Source organism: Cherax quadricarinatus, chromosome 69 (genome assembly GCF_038502225.1).
Source record: "Cherax quadricarinatus isolate ZL_2023a chromosome 69, ASM3850222v1, whole genome shotgun sequence".
Lineage (NCBI taxonomy): Eukaryota > Metazoa > Arthropoda > Malacostraca > Decapoda > Parastacidae > Cherax > Cherax quadricarinatus.
The window spans coordinates 17,196,091-17,216,522 of NC_091360.1; the positions used below are offsets into that span (position 1 = coordinate 17,196,091).

A 20,432-nucleotide genomic window follows, 5' to 3' on the forward strand; every position below is an offset into this window, starting at 1 on the left:
TAATGATTACGTCAGTTGGCTACATCGAAAGCAGATTTAAGGTCAAGGAAGGTAGTGTATGAGCTGTCAGTGTGCAGGGTGAGAAAGGTGGTAATGTAATGATGCCCACTCCTTCCATGCATGAAACCATGCAACCGGGGAGACAAAAATTGTTTGATTCTGTACATGAGACGATTAAGAATCATTCTCTCAAATGTTTTACACAAACAGCTAGTAAGAGATATTGGGCGAAATGCATTTTGTTGATTGGACTTAGGAATTGGAATGATGAGGCTGTTGGTCCAAGATTGAGGGAGCTCCCCAGTTACATAGCTCATGTTATATAATTCAAGTAATGGAATGCCTGGTACTCGACACAGCAATCTGAGTATGTTGTAAGTAACACCATCCTCACCAGGCGACGTGGAGTTGCCCTTAGTGCTGCATCAAGTTCATAATTAGTGAAAGGAATGTTGCAGTCATCTGCCTTGCTGAGCATAAAGCAGACAAGTCTCTCCCTTGCATCATATTTATCATTTAATTTTTCCTATGTGGTACTGGGAAGATTGTCATAGCTAGATGTAGCAGCCCAAGCACTGACTAACTCATTCGCCCTATGTAAGGGATGAGGGTGTGCGATATGCCCAGTTCTGTTACCCTTAATTCTATTTATGTCCCTCCATGCCCGGCTAAGTGGGGTGTGAGAAGCCAGGTTCACGGGGTCGACTTCTTTATTTTTCAACCGATTACGTTAAGATAAGATTTCGTTCGGATTTTTAACCCCGGAGGGTTAGCCACCCAGGATAACCCAAGAAAGTCAGTGCGTCATCGAGGACTGTCTAACTTATTTCCATTGGGGTCCTTAATCTTGTCCCCCAGGATGCGACCCACACCAGTCGACTAACACCCAGGTACCTATTTGCTGCTAGGTGAACAGGACAACAGGTGTAAGGAAACGTGTCGGAATGTTTCCACCCGCCGGGAATCGAACCCGGGCCCTCCATGTGTGAAGCGAGAGCTTTAGCCACCAGGCCACCGGGCCTGGTGTACTATTAGAAGCTTATATAAAACCTCCTGTGCTGAAGTTTCAATCATATCGGCCAAAAAGTAAATGAAATATGCAAAATTTAAGAAAAATGCATTTGGCAGGGGAGTCCTACTCAGTGGTACTTGGAAAAGTGGTTTTGACACTTGCTGCTGATAGAACACCTCTAATTCCATCACTGTAAGTGTACCAATTCTAAAATAAACCTTATCTTCATGCTAAAAAAAAAATAAGTTTCATAACTTTTTTTGTCATATTGGAAGATGTCGGTCTTGTTGCCCACATAAATCTAAAAATATTTGGGATAGTTCAGAAAGGTACACTCTACCTTGTAAAGCAATCATTCTCCTATGTTTGTTGTGAAAATCAAGTCAATTCAATTATAAATAAAGATGGCTTCTCCCTAAATAGGTAAATAACTTACTTTCGAGATATAGGCCGAAGCGCGCGACACCCCCGCTGCCCGGGAAATATTTTTTTTCCCCGAAAAATTCGCCTTATTTTACACTTTTTCCGCGACCTACGAGTGTTTATTACAGTTAACCATTGTAAATCCGTTTTCTCTCATCACTGATGAGAGAGGGCGGACCCTCTTTTCACCTTCAGGGGAAATATCGATAGAAATTTTTTCCTCGGAGCATCATATTATGCTATATATTATTTTTTAAGGTGTACTTTTTATGTTTATATGCTATTATTATATTGCATTATATCATAATAGATCAATTGTGATAGATAAATAAGTCTTATAATTGATATTAGCGTGGGTATGGAATATTTTGTTGGCTGGAGGTGTCGGCCATTTTGGGTACTATACCCAGGGTACGTGATTGGTTACTTGATCATATTAGCTCCGCCCACTCTGGCATGATCTCAGATGGTGAATTTGTATTATATTAGACATAAAGATATAAGAAAACGATAAAAATAACACGGGGAAAAACGTCAACAAAGCCGAGTCAGCGCTTCTTACGCAATATGACGCGTCAGCACTGTCACCATGCCTGTTATAAATGGCTGTAATTCCTTTTAGAAACATCGTACAAGGATAATAATTATACCAGAGTGTAGCCAGAAAGTTCAGCTATTTTTTGGTAACAATAACTCCATTTTCACATTTTTTCGATTTTTTTTTTGCTCCGCGCGCGTGAACCTGACCGCTCCCTTGAGACTGTTGACAAATTGTTCTCAGTCTGTTTGCCGCAGCTCTGTCATACGCTCTCTGGCAGCAACAAGGGCAGTTTGGAAGAGCCTCAGCATTTCTGGAGTACGATGTTTTCTATAGGCTAGGCCTAGTACTAGCTGCGAGCAGTACGTTTCAATGTTCGAAGTTTAGTATCATTGTAATAAATATGGTTTTTATAGGAGGTATGATTATTATGGAAGTTATATGGGTTTACATTACCATGAGGTTTCAGTGGCGGTTCTAAGTAGTTCTGAATACTGCTCACAAGGTCATTGTTAAAGGTCTCAACAGTGGAACACTCATAGGAATTATACCAGTTAGTCACATGTGCAACCAAGTCGTCATGCTGATCAGGGAGAACATTAAAACGTTTCCGTTTGAATATCCCACCAGGAAGGATAGTATTACCAATATCTAGTGAGGTTAGCCGTGGGAAATGGTCAGACGCTATATCTGTTACAATGGAAGACTCACAGCTGGCAGAAGTAATGTTGAAGCCCAGACACAGATCAAGGACACCTCCATAGATATGTGTGGGTTCAAGGTCACCTACAATTTGCACATTATCATGACTGTTTAAGAGTGACAACAGTTGATTACCATTGCGATTACCAAATTGTGAGTTTCCAATGCTTTTTTGTCTTGCATTATAATCGCCAATAATGAGAGTAGGTTCAGACTCAGCACAAGTTGGGAGCTCCAAGTAATTAAACTTATCAGCAGGAGCGTACAAGTTAAATATGTTGAGAGCAGAGTTCCCAATATAAATCCTAACACCGTGATATTGTAGCCCCTCTGTTTTCTTATGTGCAAGAAGTTGATGGGGAAGTGATTTTTTAATATATAGAACACAAGAGTTAGTAGATTTGAGGTTATATGCAACAAATGATGGTAATTTAGGGGGTTGGGATTTTTCAGGGACTCTGCACTCTTGTAGACACACAACATCAATGGGTTCAGTGGCTACTTTATGATGAAGGTCAGGAAGTCTTTTTTCTAAGTGATGCAATATTCCAGCTTAATATAGAAACTTTATACGAGTTTAGATCCACTATAGAAGTCCTGGGATCTTGTTGAGTTTCTCAGCATAATGAAAAAAATGTTCATATAAATAGCAGAGGTTATCAGTGTCAGCAGTGTTACCCTGGTCCATGAGTTTTTTAAGTGCACTTCCAGTTGTAAGGCCTCGTGGGAGTCTTTGTTTACACAGCACGACGCTGTTCATGTGTAAATGTATGATAGGTGGCACCACCACTCACATTCCCTCCTCCACTAACATTACACGCAACACTACAGCTCTCATCACCAACACCACTACCAACATTGTGTTCATTACATTTATCAACAGTATTGTATTCAACATTAATGTCCATGTGGTTAACCTCATCACACTCTGCACCACCACTTATATTACATTCATCACTATTACTAACATTATAGACACCACTGCCCTCATCACACTCTGCACCACCACTTATATTACATTCATCACTATTACTAACATTATAGACACCACTGCCCTCATCACACTCTGCACCACCACTTATATTACATTCATCACTATTACTAACATTATAGACACCACTACCCTCATCACACTCTGCACCACCACTTATATTACATTCATCAATATTACCAACATCACAGACACCACTGCCCTCCTTAATCGGTGCAGTGTAGCTACTGGTGGTTGTCGCGTTTGAAGATGTCTTCGACATTCTGCTTGATAATTTCTCAAATTGTCTCTAATTTCCCTAGTAGGTTTATATTGTTGGTATATGCTCAGTCCCACACTGTTCAATATTCTAATTAATGCATTACTTAATGCTATGCCTAGTCAGCCCCATAATTATGTGATTAGTTTTGCTGATGATATAATGATTCACACCACCGGATTCTCCAACACCCAAAACATTCTTAATCATGTACTAGCCTCGTGTCAGGACCTGGGGTTGATAATCTCTACTGATAAAACAAAGATACTCAATAGGCGTCCTCCTCGACAGAGAGGCACAGTTCGTCAGATCCAATTGCATGATGGGTCTCTTCTAGAATATGTAAGCAGATACAGGTATCTAGGCTTTGAGGTTCCACTACTTGGACCTGTTGTAACAAGACTTTGTCGCCAATACAAAGAACGACTAAGAGCACTTAGAGTTGTGGCAGGGCTTCACCCCAGGTATGGTGCTAATGTTAAAATTGTGAAAATGATGTATCTTGCTTATATTAGATCATTGGTTGATTATGCTGCGCCACTACTTGCTCTTGTGTCTGACTGGAAGCTTGGAGGGCTGGAAAAACTGCAGAACGAAGCAATGAGGATCATCCTAGGATGCCCTCGTACTGCCAAAATTTTAAATATGCAAAAAGAACTTGATATTCCAAGCATCAGAGATCGTGTTACTGAAAGAAATATCCTAATTGGGGTTAATATGCTCAGGCAAGCTCATTCAAACCCCTGCACAGAAGCCCTCCAAACTTTCCTCAGCACTGGTGAACACTCCTCCAGATGGATCGAAAAGACTGGAACCGACCTCCGCATGAATCAGATACATGATCTATGTCAAGTAAGGCAACAGCGGCACTTCTCCGCTCCATGGAATATTACCCCATTCCAAACTACCATTCCTCCATTTCCCCCCAAACTACTTCTTAAATCACAACCAAAACTTCGCCTTGAAGCCAAACATGAGGCCTTAAGCTGTATTGATAACTTAGTCACACAGCACACACTCTCGCAAATTATTTACGTTGATGGTTCTGTTCACCAATCCACTGGTGCAGCTGGTAGTGCTGCTGTTGTCGTACAGAGTGATGGCTCTCTTAAAGAAATTGGAGCACGCATCAATAATTGGGCCTCTACCCTTCAGACAGAACTGTTTGCCATACTCCTTGCACTGAAATGCATCTATGTATCAAAGATTGACAGTTTAATTGTAACTGATTCTCTGTCATCCATAAATGCTCTCAACTCATTAAGCATAAATTGTGGCATGCTTGTGTCAGAAGCCAGACACAGGTATGGTAGGATTGTGGACAGTGGAGTCAGAGTGCACATGCTGTGGATTCCATCTCACATTGGTCTTCAGATGCATGATAGAACTGATAAATTGGCTAAGCTGTATGCTTTCAAAGAGGGAGTAGATTACAATCTTGGCTTGTCAGGTAGTAGTTTGAGAACAATAATACGAAAAGAACTTCAGCTGAATTTTATGGACTTAAGGCTCAGGGAGATTGACACCAGTGAGTCCATCTATCATCATTCTATCATGCAGGAGGAGCCACATGTCTATGGTGCATCCAACAAAATAAGCAGACTCTTGGATGTCACTACCGCCCGGCTCCGGCTGGGTTACAAGTATCTTTGGCAGGTTAAATCACCACCACCAGATGTAGACCAAACGAAATGTAAACTTTGCCAGATGGATTATTGTCACACCCTGCGTCATTATGTACTGGAGTGCGATAAAATTAATGAATTTAGAAACAACTCACTCAGAAGTGTTCAAGAAATGGCTAAGTATTTTATCCACAGTGGTATATTACAGACCATTCTGGAGAAATACCCTGACTTTGCTAGCTGTAAATAAAGCATTACCACATGTGTGCATGTGTGTGTGTGTGTGTGTGTGTGTGTGTGTGTGTGTGTGTGTGTGTGTGTGTGAGTATGAGTGTGTGTGTGTATGAGTGTGAGTGTGTGTATGAGTGTGTGTGAGTATGAGTGTGTGTGCGTGTGTGTATGAGTTTGTGTGTGTGTGTGTGTGTGTGTGTTTATGTGTGTGTGTGTATGAATTTGTATGTGTGTGTGTGTGTGTGTGTGTGTGTGTGAGAGAGAGAGAGACTCAGCAATCAACATTTGCACCAATAACTCACTACAGTTGTGACCGGGTGTGGAAGTGTGAATTGCTCATTACTCTAAAATTTGTTCATGATTGCAGCCATGTATAAACGTAAGTAACCATTCTTACAGTATTCATTACCTTTGTAACTTGTGAGTTCATTACCTTTGTAACTTGTGAGTTCATTACCTTGTACCTAGTTCAGCCATCAAAACTTTGGAGCCCGGTCCCTGGACCCATTGTGTACCTCTGTAATCTGTAAATACCTTTGTAACTTGTAATGATTGTGACTAGACCTACCTGGAGTTCATTACCTTTGTAAATTGTGAGTTCATTACCTTTGTAAATTGTGAATTCATTGCCTCTGTAACTTGCTCAGCTATCAAAACTTTGAGGCCCAGTCCCTGGACCCATTATGTACCTCTGTAATCTTTTGACTACCGCCCACAGGATGGGTATGGGGTGCATAATAAACATATTAAACTAACTAACTAACTCTTTGTGGAAGCTAATTGGCAAGTTGCATTAGTAGCTTCAATAATTCGATTGTGCAGGGACCTGATTGCATCATCAATTGCATTGGAAGGTAGATTTTCCAATGACACAATTTCATCATCACTCAGATATGCCCTGAAGGGGTCAAATCCTAGGGTGTTAAGATTGGGTTTAGGAGGTACAGGTATTCTAAATGGAGAAGTTTGTAGTTGTATTATAACAGGGATATGGTCAGATCCTACATTTCCACCAGGAGATATACGACAGTGAAAGATGTCACAGTCTCTGTTTGTCAGTACTATATCAGGTGTCCCTGGATGAGGTCCAATGTACGATTTAAAGAATGGGCCTTGAAATGACAAGTTTCTAGCTGTCATGATATTAAAGAGTTGTTTTCCTTTTAAGTCACCCAGTGGAATACCAGCTCCACAGTTGAAGAGGGCAGGGTGATGAGCATTAAAATCTCCCGCTAGAATTGTTGGAATATTCCTACTTAATATCCTATGTAGAGGAATTGACTCTATATATTGTTGTCTCGGGGGAAAATATCCAGTTACTATCACTAGTTGTCCATGAGACGTCATTTCTATTGCAAGAATGTTATCTTCATCAACATGAATATTTTTAAATGTATAGCCTAATTTAACTAAGATGGCTACTCCACTAAATGGTCCTCTCGATTTCTCCACAGTAGAGTAACCACGTAATTTAATATATTGATCAACTCTTGCAGCTGTCTCGTTCAGAAGTATAACATCGGGATTGTAATTATGTAGTTCAACCTCAAGAAGGTAACGGTTATTAAAGAAATGTTGAACATTAAGTTGGAAAATTGTAATCCCCATTATTTCTTGTTCTTCGCTCGTGTACTGCGGTCTGAACGCCTGCAAGTAATGTCACGTGTTGTATCAACACTATCCCTGCTGGACTCGTCAAGGGGAGGAGGAAACTTTTGCGTAGGTGCTTGTGTATTAAGAATGCCATCATCTTCACTAGAGGTAGTAATATTAACAGACTCATTAGAATCGGTAGAGTCATCATCAGAAAACTGAGGTGTGTTATTCCCTGTTACAGGAAGCAGAGGCTCGTGAGAGTTAATGGGAGACTGTGGAGGCTCCAAGGGAAAAGTAGGCAGGCAAGGTGAGTCACCCTGGGAAAGTTCCTGTTCAACAGGATCAGCTTCAATAGCGGGAGAGTAGGCACCACTTTCTGGGGCATTGTTATGTTCAGGTGTTGACTTATCGGGTTGAGGGGAGTTGACAACCTGGGTTTGTGAGGTGGGCGATCCCTGAGCCAGGGATGACTTAGGCTTATTTTTAGATGCAGAGTAGGGAACATACTTCTTGTTATGAGAAGGCTGGGTCATAATAGCCTTCACATTTTCTGGGATAGTGATGGGAGTGATCCCATTAGCCATTAACAGATCATTTAAAACCTGAGAGCAGAGTTGAATGTCACCACCTGCTATGTCTTCGGCCATCATGTACATTAGTTGTGCTCTCGTCATATCCCCGGCTGTGGATACCTGAGACATAGGAGATGATACTGAACCTTGTTGTTGCGTTTGTGTATGGTGTAAGTGAGGGTTAGATTGGAGCGCTCCAAGAGGGGCAGAATTCCAAACATTGGAACCATTGGTAGAGACCTGAGGAGTCCCACTTGATCCAGGCAGAGCTGGGAAGGAAGTTTGGGACATCGTTTGCGGTGCCTGGGGAGTGGTCTTCTTAGCAGTGGACAGTTTCTTGGCTTCAAGAATTTTCTGCATTTCCTTTTTCCTTTCAGGACAAATAGCAGAAACAGCATGATGTTTTCCATTGCAGAGGACACATTTAGGTGTATTTTTGTTGGTACAATCTCTATACGAATGTTGGCCAGAGCAAATGCTACAAATCTGCCCTTGAGTACTGCATTTATTGTTGTTATGACCAAAGGCATAACACTTGAAACATTGTGTCACACTGACAAATCGTTCAAGGGAGATTTGGTCAGGTGTACATCTGGTGCCAAAACATTTGATTCCATGTTGACACACAAGTTTGGCCTCCTCAGGTGTCTCAAGTATTAGCTTTAAGGTCACCTTGTTGTTGGTAGGATTAGAGAATTTATGTGCTTCTACAGCCCTAAAGTCAGAATTCTCGGTGTTAATGTCGTCAACAATTTCATTCACTGTGCTATGTTTCATGAAACTGTTGATTCTGGCCACAAACACAGTCCTCTGAGCTTGATAGCTATCAGGTGCAACTGGGGTAACACCAGAAGTCTTGAGTTTTTCAAGCACATCATGCTTCAGAAGTTGAAGTAACTCTTCTTCCGAAGAGAGAAGTACTGCTCCAGCGTGGGTTTGAAAAACATCCACTGGAGCAATAGTTGAGTTGGAGCAAATACATGTGAGAATTTCTTTCATTGACATTTGATTGCCGTCAATGCGTAATCTTACACGTATCCTCGCCATGATGTTGAGGAAGGAACATCTGGCAGAGGAGTTTCTTAACAAAAAGGGAACTTTCCTTGATGTTAAACTAGCATCCTATTTCAGCTGACTTATGAAGGTCAGCTCCTAAGATAGCCTACCCTCGAGTAGTGAGGGGAAAGGGCCCAAGGCAAAGATCGGCTGGATTTTAAAAAACCACACGGGCTACCAGATGGTCAAAATGCCTTGTGTTAACTCGCCAAAGCGAAGTTGCCGAAAAAGAAGAAGATAGGACAGTCAGAAGGATAGCAATGTATGTAGTGTGTTAAGTGTGTGGGCCAGTGTTGATGTATGGGTGAGGGTAGGATGGGGAAGGATGGGGGGATGGGGATGAGACGGGTGAACAAGCAAGCAAGTCACCGCCTTACCCTCTTGATGGGATGGGGCTCGAAATGACTGCAAGCAAGTCTCCTCTCAGCTCTGATGAAGAACTACTCAGGATAACCCAAGAAAATTCTCGAGCAACAGTGTTCAGAGTTGCTCAGCTGAAGAACAGGAACGACGACGTCTTCTCTCCACGGTGGCTGGGCTGCTACCCTAATTTGTCTACTGAAGTTGACAACGTATCTACACTTCCACCTTCAACACTTCTTGAAACTGACCAATCAACGACTTCACCTGTCTATTACTATTTCTATTATTATTTCTACACTACTTCTGATTATCCTAAAGAAATGGATGCACAGACATTGATACCCCTCCTCCAGAGTGAAGAAGTCAAGTACATCGTTTGTCCATCACGTTTTCTCTACCTTAGAGAACTCATCAATGTCCTTAATTCTCCAAAGATCGACCAAGATTGCAAATTTAGAATTAGGCACATGTCAATACAGAAGTTCCAGACTCTTTCTAATGGGATAGTAGCTTAACACACCTCAAACTGACCACCACCAATACAACTCAACCTGCTTGGTGCCTTCTGACACTCTCAGCTCCTACCGCTGCCTTCGCCACCCTCTCCTAGTGAGCCAAGTAACGACATCATTCAAGCCTCTCCATCTAAGTCTCCAGTACTTCGGTACAACATGTCCCAAAGTGGTTGGGCCACTTGCCTTGATTCCTCCTCTTCTCCTCCTTCCCATCCTTTTACAGTCATTACCTCATAATTTGTAATATTTTAAAATTAAGATTTAAACTAAGTCTGCCCGAAATGCCTAGTCATGCTAGGTGTTCTAGTGGTACACTCTGTAATCATTATTTTACTACATGTAAACCACACAATAACCAAATTCTGTAAACTCAGCATTGTAATCCTTATAGAGAATAAACTTTGAATTTGAATTTGAAATTCCTTACCCTTCTTCCTTCCCATCTCACGACAGCTCTCGTCGTCTTAATCCTAAAAAAAAATCCTACCTTAGCTTGTTCTGGCTAGCTTGGAGTGCTGCTTTCAAGCCTGCTTGAATGTGCTTGCTAAGCCCATGTCAACCACTTGGATATTTGCTTGTAACAGGCAGGTAGGCACACAGGAGACACATTCGTAAGATGAGTGGAGTGCGGCACAGAGAACTGACACGGGCACTCAAGCACTTATGTGGTCTGGCAAAAACCGCCTCTAGACCATGAGTAAATAGAGGCGAATGGCTGAGTTCCAAATCAAGGAAGGAGGGGAGGCAGGCGAGGCGGAGTGAAGGTGTAGCCTCCTACGGCCACTTCAAATCAACCTGTTTGTGTTTCACTAGGTATATCACTAGTCACAGTTCACACATAAGAGTTCCAGCAGCAATTCAGCTGCCATAATCACCGCTCTGCTACAACATCCTGGACTGCCAGTATCTCCACGACTTTAGCAAACATTGGTCCAATAACCTTGGCTCTAATATTCCATCCTCGTGGCCACTGTTATGGTTGTGAGGGATAATTGAAGGCCGAGTACCAACAACAATGTACTCTCTCAAGTTCCCCGGATAAAACCACAAAAACAAAAGACGATCAAACATAAACAAAATAACAGGCAGAGTGATCAGTTTGCACACAGTGATGCCTCATACGTATCTTCTGTGAGACAAAGGAAACTCTTTACACGTTGCTTGCACATTTGCTCCAGCAAATGAGCCATGGAATTACAATTGTTGATCTCATATCATATATCGAAGTCCATGCCAACAATGAGGCTGCAACAGTTTTTAAACCGACTGATCTTATTAAACTGTCTACACTACTCTACAGCATGACTTCAGCAAATGGAAATTGATGCAATAATCACAGAACAAGACAAAGAAACCATTTTTTTTGTCAATTTCCTGATCTGGATGTCATATACTTCTCACTTTTGATATTGGTTAAGTAACTATGATGAGGATGGCATTATATTGAGCAAACTTGCCAGGAGCATCAGGAGAAACGTCATGAAATATGAATATCATTCAATCCTAACTGTCAATAAGATTCTATGTCACAGTCAAGTGAAGAATGCACAAGTGTCTCATTCTTCAACCTGTCTGTTTTCTAAAGCATTGACAGCACATTCTACCAGCGTGTCGAACACTCTTTCATCCCTACACAAATATATATTTATTATGCAAATTAATTTAGAAACGGGTACACATAAGTACAAATATCATTACCTAGGATAACCAAAAATTCAAAGTGACTTATTTCTATTGGGATCCTTAAGAACACAAACTTCATTACCAGTTTTTTCTTCTAACTTCAGATAAACTTACCTGTAAGAATTATGGGACTAATCTCGTCATATTCTCGTAGGGTCCATATTATTAGCTTAGCCAGGTCCAGTGTGTACACAAACTGCCTCAGAGGTTTGCCAGTCCCCCAAACAGTCAGAGATGTTCCATTCTCTTTGGCTGTGTATACCTGGAAATGCAATGATTTTTATTTAGCGTGGTATTATTAATTCTTGGGAGAAATAATGATAACTACTGATAAATGGTGATGCAGAAAATGGGATCCATGCTGAACAAAACTTAAGCGAAGAAGTAAAAATATACAGGGTCTAAAGCCAGCAACGAACAACAAAATACCTGTCATCCGTAGACGGTTTTCACAGACCCACTTAAAGGATCACTTTGACAATGAAATATGAATCCTGGGATATGACACATATAGATGCGACATAGTGAACAGGCAAAAGGCGGGGGAGGGAGAGATGTGGGGGATCACTGATGATCGGAAATACTAAACGCCTTAAATGATGTACTTGAAGTTTTGGCAGTAAAGATCGAGAGCCAAAACCTGGTCATTGTGGTTGTATACAATCCTCCGGATCCAACTTCCCAACAGTTCCAGGAACAGATTTTGAAAATAAACCACTGTCTGGAAAATCTTCCAGTTCCTGCCCCAAATATCTTGTTCCTGAGGGATTTCAACGTAAGGCGCCTAAAATGAAGGAATGTAGCAAATAATGATGTAGCAGAGATAACCCCAGGAGGCAGCTCAGACGAAAACTCGCACACACATGAGCTTTTAAATCTCTGCACCAAATTCACCTTAAACCAGCAAATTATGGAGCCAACAAGATTGGAGAATACACTGGACCTCATCTTCACTAACAATGATGATCAGATACGAAGTACTACCATATAAAAAAAAAACAATATTAGATCACAACATAATAGAGGTTCAGACATGTATGCGAGGGGCCCCCAGACCAACAAAATATAATCAGTCGCGAGGGAGCCTTCACTAAATTCAACTTCAATAACAAGAACATAAGGTGGGACCGAGTCAAACAGATATCCTAAGCAACACGGATCCAAAACCTATGTCTAGAACCAATTAACTCTGTAGCACTCGATGTATGCTCAAGGCATATTCCTTTAAGCAAAATGAAGAGAAGATGTAAACTAGAAAGACAAAGGTGTTCTATACAGGCGAAGTCAAAGAATAACAGAGCGGCTAAAAGAGGCCACGACATCTGTAATACAAAGGGTGGCACTGGCCAGAGAAATAGCAAACATCTAACTTAAGCTAAAGGAATTTTACAGGAGTCATGACATGCGGGAAAAACTGAAAGCCATAAAAGAAATTGAATGAAACCCAAAATATTTCTTTTGGTATGCCAAATTCAAGTCGAGAACAACATCCAGTGTTGGGCCCTTACTTAGACGAGATGGGTCCTACACAGATGACAGCAAGGAAATGAGTGAGCTACTCAAGTCCCAAATGAGTGAGCTACTCAAGTCCCAAATGAATGGGCTACTCAGGCCCCAAATGAGTGAGCTACTCAGGTCCCAAAGGCTTACGCCAAATTCTGACCCTATCATCGGCATGCCGCAGTATACATAGCAATTCGTCAGGCCAACGACATTTTTCCAATCTTCAGTTGTTCAGTTTTGGTGAACCTCAGTTTCCTGTTCTTAACTGACAGCAGTGGAACTTGGTGTGGTCTCGCTGCCGTATCCAGTCACCTGAAGATTCAAAGTGTTGTGCATTCAGAGATGCTCTTCTGCGTACCACTCTTGTAACACATAATTATCTGAGTTATTGTCGCCTTTATGTCAGCTTGAACCAGTATAGCTATTCTCCTCTGACCTCTCTTATTGTCCACAGAACTTCCGCTCACTGGATGTTTTGTTTTTGACGTCATTCTCTATAAACTCTAGAGACTGTTGTACTTGAAAATCCCAGGAGATCAGCAGTTTCTCAGCTACTCCTCAAAGTACTCGGTCTGGCACCAACAATCATTCCACGGTCATGGTCACTTATATCACATTTCTTCCCCATTCTGATGTTCAGTTTGAACAATAACTGAACCTCTTAACAATGGATATATTTAGGCATTGACGTACTGCCACCTGATTGGATGGTTAGATATTTGCAGTAACAAGCAAGTGTACATGAGTACCTAATAGAAAGGCCACTGGGTGTATGTATACAGGGAACAGCCAAAAAATTTACCACCACAGATGGAAAAATATGGGCATGTATAGCTGCATTTAGTCATCAGTTGTGGCGTCAGCGAGCATTTGTTTATTTTGTTTACAATAGCACTCGGCAAGATCAGCATCCGCCATCAAGGGCCGTCCAAACATCAAGGAACAGTGAACATTTCACACACCTGTAACATTTACACATGCTTCCTTCACCCTCCTCTCCTCCAGTGCAGCACTCAGTGACCCACACGGGTTTAGAGCTTGACTTTTAATACCGTATATTGATAATAATTTCTTTCCAAAAAAAAAAAAACAATGTTTTCTTATATCCTGATGTATTTGTATTTTTCTTTTTTTTGTACATTTTTCTTGAATCTTTCTTAATTTTGATGTATTTTTTTGCAATTTCATCAACCTTGTTTGGCATGTTATTATCCCTGGAGTATACCTTGAGAGGGATTCGGGGGTCAACGCCCCCGCGGCCCGGTCTGAGACTTGGCCTCCTGGTGGATGAGGGCCTGATAAACCATGCTGTTACTGTTGGCCGCACGCAACCCGACGTACGAGCCACAGCCCGGCTGGTCAGGTACCGACTTTAGATGTCTGTCTAGCGCCTTCTTGAAGACTGCCAGGGGTCTATTGGTAATCCCCCTTATGTATGCTGGGGGGCAGTTGAACAGTCTTGGGCCCCTGACACTTACTGTGTTGTCTCTTATCGTGCTAGTGACACCCCTGCTTGTCAGTGCGGGAATGTTGCATCGTCTGCCAAGTCTTTTGCTTTCTTGGGGAGTGATTTCCGTGTGCAAGTTTGGTACTAGTCCCTCTAGGATTTTCCAAGTGTATATAATCATGTATCTCTCCCGCCTGCGTTCCAGGGAGTACAGGTTCAGGAACCTCAAGCTTTCCCAGTAACTGAGGTGTTTTATCGCAGTTATGTGTGTCGTGATGGTTCTCTGTACATTTTCTAGGTTAGCAATTTCACCTGCCTTGAAAGGTGCTGTTAGTGTGCAGCAATATTCCAGCCTAGATAGAACAAGTGACCTGAAGAGTGTCATCATGGGCTTGACATCCCTAGTTTTGAAGGTTCTCATTATCCATCCTGTCATTTTTCTAGCAGATGCGATTGATACAATGTTATGGTCTTTGAAAATGAAATCCTCTGGCATCACTCCCAGGTCTTTTACATTAGTTTTTCGCTTTATTGTGTGGCTGGAATTTGTTTTATACTCCGATACAATTTTAATTTCCTCACGTTCTCCATATTGGAGTAATTGAAATTTCTCATAGTTGAACTTCACATTGTTTTCTGCGGCCCATTTAAAGATTTGGTTGATGTCCGCCTGGAGTATTGCAGTGTCTTCAATGGAAGACACTGTCATGCAAATTCGAGTGTCATCTGCGAAGGAAGACACAGCGCTTTGGCTTACATCCCTGTCTATGTCAGATATGAGGATGTGGAACAGGATGGGAGCGAGTACTGTGCCTTGTGGAACATAGCTTTTCACAGTATCTGCCTCAGACTTTACTCTCATTACTATTACTCTTTGTGTTCTATTTGTTAGGAAATTGTAGATTCATCTACCAACTTTTCCTGTTATTCCTTTATCACGCATTTTGTGCACTATTATGCTATGGTCACACTTGTCAAAGGCTTTTGCAAACTCTGTGTATACTATATCTGAATTTTCTTTGTCTTCTAGAGCATCCAGGACCTTGTCATAGTGGTCCAGTTGTTTTGACAGGCAGGAGTGACCTACTCTAAATCCATGTTGCTTTGGGTTGTGTAACTAATAGGTACGTATGAGGGAATGCATATAAATGACCTCGAGGGAGACAGGAGCTGTAGTGGGAAAACAAGTGTAGTCAAGGACAAGATAAAACCAGCATTACAAACTAGTAATACCACAGGAGATAGCAAACAAGGGGACTCCACTTGCAATAGTGAGGATATGTTACTAGAAACAACTGGTGAGAGCTCCATTGTTAGTACTAGTGAGGATAGGAATGAGACAGGTTAACATGCACCAACAGAGAATACAGTCACAGAAACCCAAGGCAAATGGAAACCAAGCCTGTGCATATACTATGCACTTGGTATTTGCAGACATGGGAAATCTGGAAAAACAGATGGGACGTGCAACTTTGACCACCCTAGAAAATGCCGTACCCATATGACAACAGGAAAATGCAAACTCCCTTCCTGTAAGCTTTTTCACCCTGAAATGTGTTCCTCTTCAGTACAGGAAAGACTGTGCTATAACTTAAATTGCCAGGTAGACCATCTAAAGGGGACAAAAAGATACAAAACATCCAGGCCATGGGAAAACCTGGGTAGCCACAGCCACTCAAGAGGGAGAGGTTTTTCAGTGCCAGGAAGGAAAAAAAAACTGGAAGGAAATGACAGAAATCGTACGCCAAATCCAGTCATTTCTGGAGTGGAATCACAGTCGATGGCTTCACCTCCAAACCAACAGATACAGATACTAGTGCCGGAAAAAAAAGTCCCCCTCCAGTACCACCAATACCACCAGTCCGAAGACATTCTTCTTTGCAAATACACAGGGTCTAAAGCCAGCAACGAACAACAAAATACCTTTCATCCGTGGACTGCTTGGAGAGGCAAATGCAATGTTCGCGGCTTTCACAGAGACCCACATAACCTGGAGTTTACCTGGAGAGAGTTCCGGGGGTCAACGCCCCCGAGGCCCGGTCTGTGACCAGGCCTCCTGGTGGATCAGAGCCTGATCAACCAGGCTGTTACTGCTGGCTGCACGCAATCCAACGTACGAGCCACAGCCCGGCTGGTCAGGTACCGACTTTAGGTGCTTGTCCAGTGCCAGCTTGAAGACTGCCAGGGGTCTATTGGTAATCCCCCTTATGTATGCTGAGAGGCAGTTGAACAGTCTCGGGCCCCTGACACTTATTGTATTGTCTCTTAACGTGCTAGTGACACCCCTGCTTTTCATTGGGGGGATGTTGCATCGTCTGCCAAGTCTTTTGCTTTCGTTGTGAGTGATTTTCGTGTGCAAGTTAGGTACTAGTCCCTCTAGGATTTTCCAGGTGTATATAATCATGTATCTCTCCCGCCTGCGTTCCAGGGAATACAGGTTCAGGAACTTCAAGCGCTCCCAGTAATTGAGGTGTTTTATCTCCGTTATGCACGCTGTGAAAGTTCTCTGTACATTTTTTAGGTCAGCAATTTCACCTGCCTTGAAATGTGATGTTAGTGTGCAGCAATATTCCAGCCTAGATAGAACAAGCGACCTGAAGAGTGTCATCATGGGCTTGGCATCCCTAGTTTTGAAGGTTCTCATTATCCATCCTGTCATTTTTCTAGCAGCTGCAATTTATATAATGTTACGGTCCTTGAAGGTGAGATCCTCCGACATGATCACTCCCAGGTCTTTGACGTTTGTTTTTCGCTCTATTTTGTAGCCGGAATTTGTTTTGTACTCTGATGAAGTTTTGATTTCCTCGTGTCTGCCATATCAGAGTAATTGAAATTTCTCATCATTGAACTTCATATTGTTTTCTGCAGCCCATTGAATGATTTGGTTGATGTCCGCCTGGAGCCTTGCAGTGTCTGCATTGGAAGACACTGTCATGCAGATTCGGGTGTCATCTGCAAAGGAAGACACCGTGCTGTGGCTGACATCCTTGTCTATGTCAGAAACGAGGATGAGAAACAAGATGGGAGCGAGTACTGTGCCTTGTGGTACAGAGCTTTTCGCCGTAGCCGCCTCAGACTTTACTCTGTTGACTACTACTCTTTGTGTTCTGTTTGTGAGGAAATTATAGATTCATCTACCAACTTTTCCTATTATTCGTTTAGCACTCATTTTGTGCGCTATTACGCCATGGTCACACTTGTTGAAGGCTTTTGCAAAGACTGCATATATTACACCTGCATTCTTTTTGTCTTCTATTGCTTCTAGGACCTTGTCGTAGTGATCTAATAGTTGAGACAGACAGGAGCGCCCTGCTCTAAACCCATGTTGCCCTGGGTTGTGTAACTGATGGGTATCTAGATGGGTGGCGATCTTGCTTCTTAGGACCCTTTCAAACATTTTTATGATATGGGATGTTAATGCTATCGGTATGTAGTTCTTTGCTATTGCTTTACTGCCCCCTTTGTGGAGTGGGGCTATGCCTCATGTTTTTAGTAGCTGTGGGACGACCCCCATGTCCATGCTCCCTCTCCATAGGATGGTAAAAGCTCGTGATAGGGGCTTCTTGCAGTTCTTGATGAGCACGGAGTTCCATGAGTCTGGCCCTGGGGCAGATTGCATGGGCATGTCATTTATCGCCTGTTCGAAGTCATTTGGCGTCAGGATAACATCAGATAGGCTTCTGTTAACCAAATTCTGTGGCTCACTCATAAAAAATTCATTTTGATCTTCGACTCTCAGTCTGGTTAGCGGCTTGCTAAAATCTGAGTCATACTGGGACTTGAGTAGCTCACTCATTTCCTTGCTGTCATATGTGTAGGACCCATCTTGCTTAAGTAGGCGCCCAATACTGGACGTTGTTCTCGACTTTGATTTGGCATAGGAAAAGAAATACTTTGGGTTTCTTTCGATTTCATTTATGGCTTTTAGTTCTTCCCGCGATTCCTGACTATTATAAGATTCCTTTAGCTTAAGTTCGATGTTTGCTATTTCTCTGACCAGTGAATTCCTACACATTTCAGATATATTGGCCTCTTTTAGCCGCTCTGGACAACGAAAATGGATCCCAGGTTACAACCTATACAGATGCTACAGAGTGAACAGGCAAAAGTGGGGGAAGGGGGGGTTGGCCTGTATATCGCAGTCACTTGTTTGCACAGGACTGCTTAATGCCTCATATGATGTAGTGGAAGTTTTAGCAGTAAAGATAGAGAACCAAAACCTAGTCATTGTGGTAGTCTACAAGCCTCCGGATGCAACGTCCCAGCAGTTCCAGGAACAGCTGTTAAAAATTGACCACTGTCTGGAAAATCTTCGAGCTCCTGCCCCCAACATCTTGCTCCTGTGGATTTCAACTTGAGGCACCTAAAACGGAGGAATATAGCAAATAATGTTGTTGCAGTGATAACACCAGGAGGCAGCTCTGACGAGAACTCACACACGCACGAGCTTTTAAATCTCTGCACAAAATTCAACTTAAACCAGCAAATAATAGAGCCTACTAGACTGGAGAATACACTAGACCTTATCTTCACTAACAATGATGATCTGATATGAAATGTCACCATATCAAAAACAATATACTCAGATCACAACATAATTGAGGTTCAGACATGTATGCGCAGAGCTCCAGAATGACATAATGATATTAGTCACGAGGGAGCATTCACCAAATTCAACTTCAATAACAAGAACATAAAATGGGACCAAGTAAACCAAGTCCTAAAAGGTATAAGCTGGGAAGATACACTAAGCAACACAGACCCCAACTTATGCCTAGAACAGATTAACTAGGTGGCACTCGATGTATGCTCAAGGCTTATTCCTCTAAGAAAAAGGAGGAGTAGATGTAAAATAGAAAGAGACAGGCGCTCCCTTTACAGGCGACGGAAAAGAATAAAAGAGCGGCTAAAAGAGGCCAATATATCTGCAATGCGTAGGGAGTCACTGGTCAGAGAAATAGCTAACATCGAACTTAAGCTAAAGGAATCTTATAGGAGTCAGGAATCGTGGGAAGTACTTAAAGCCATAAATGAAATCGAAAGAAACCCAAGGTATTTCTTTTCTTATGCTAAATCAAAGTCGAGAACAACATCCAGTATTGGGCCCCTACTTAAACAAGGTGACAGCAAGGAAATGAGTGAGCTACTCAAGTCTCAATATGACTTAGTTTTTAGCAAGCCACTAACCAGACTGAGAGTCGAAGATCAAAATGAATTTTTTAAGAGAGAGCCACAGAATTTGATTAACACAAGCCTATCTGATGTTATTCTGACGCCAAATGACTTCGAACAGGCGATAAATGACATGCCCATGCAATCTGCCCCAGGGCCAGGCTCATGGAACACCGTGCTCATCAAGAACTGCAAGAAGCCCCTATCACGAGCTTTTACCATCCTATGGAGAGGGAGCATGGACACGGGGGTCGTCCCACAGTTACTAAAAACAACAGACATAGCCCCACTCCACAAAGGGGGCTGTAAAGCAACAGCAAAGAACTACAGACCGATAGCACTAACATCCCATATCATAAAAATGTTTGAAAGGATCCTAAGAAGCAAGATCACCACCCATCTAGAAGCCCATCAATTACACAACCCAGGGCAACATGGGTTTATGGCAGGCCGCTCCAGTCTGTCTCCACTACTGGATCACTACGACAATATCCTAGATGCACTAGTAGACAAAAAGAATGCAGATGTAATAAATACAGACTTTGCAAAAGCCTTTGACAAGTGTGACCATGGCGTAATAGCGCACAAAATGCGTGCTAAAGGAATAACAGGAAAAGTCGGTCGATGGATCTGTAATTTCCTCACAAACAGAACACAAAGAGTAGTAGTCAACAGAGTAAAGTCAGAGGCAGGCTACGGTGAAAAGTTCTGTTCCACAAGGCACAGTACTCGCTCCCATCTTGT

At 42.2% G+C, this 20,432-nt stretch overlaps 1 protein-coding gene across 1 annotated transcript in view; it reads right to left on the reverse strand.

The window, feature by feature from the left end:
• Window positions 1-11,651: 11,651 nt before the first annotated feature.
• Window positions 11,652-20,432, reverse strand: part of LOC128701890 (GDP-L-fucose synthase-like) — an 81,363-nt gene continuing 72,582 nt past the window's right edge. Inside the window, exon 6 of the mRNA XM_070099858.1 lies at window positions 11,652-11,828. Within this exon, the coding sequence (XP_069955959.1) occupies window positions 11,667-11,828 (162 nt within the window). The 3' untranslated portion in view covers window positions 11,652-11,666. The remainder of the gene's footprint in view (window positions 11,829-20,432) is intronic.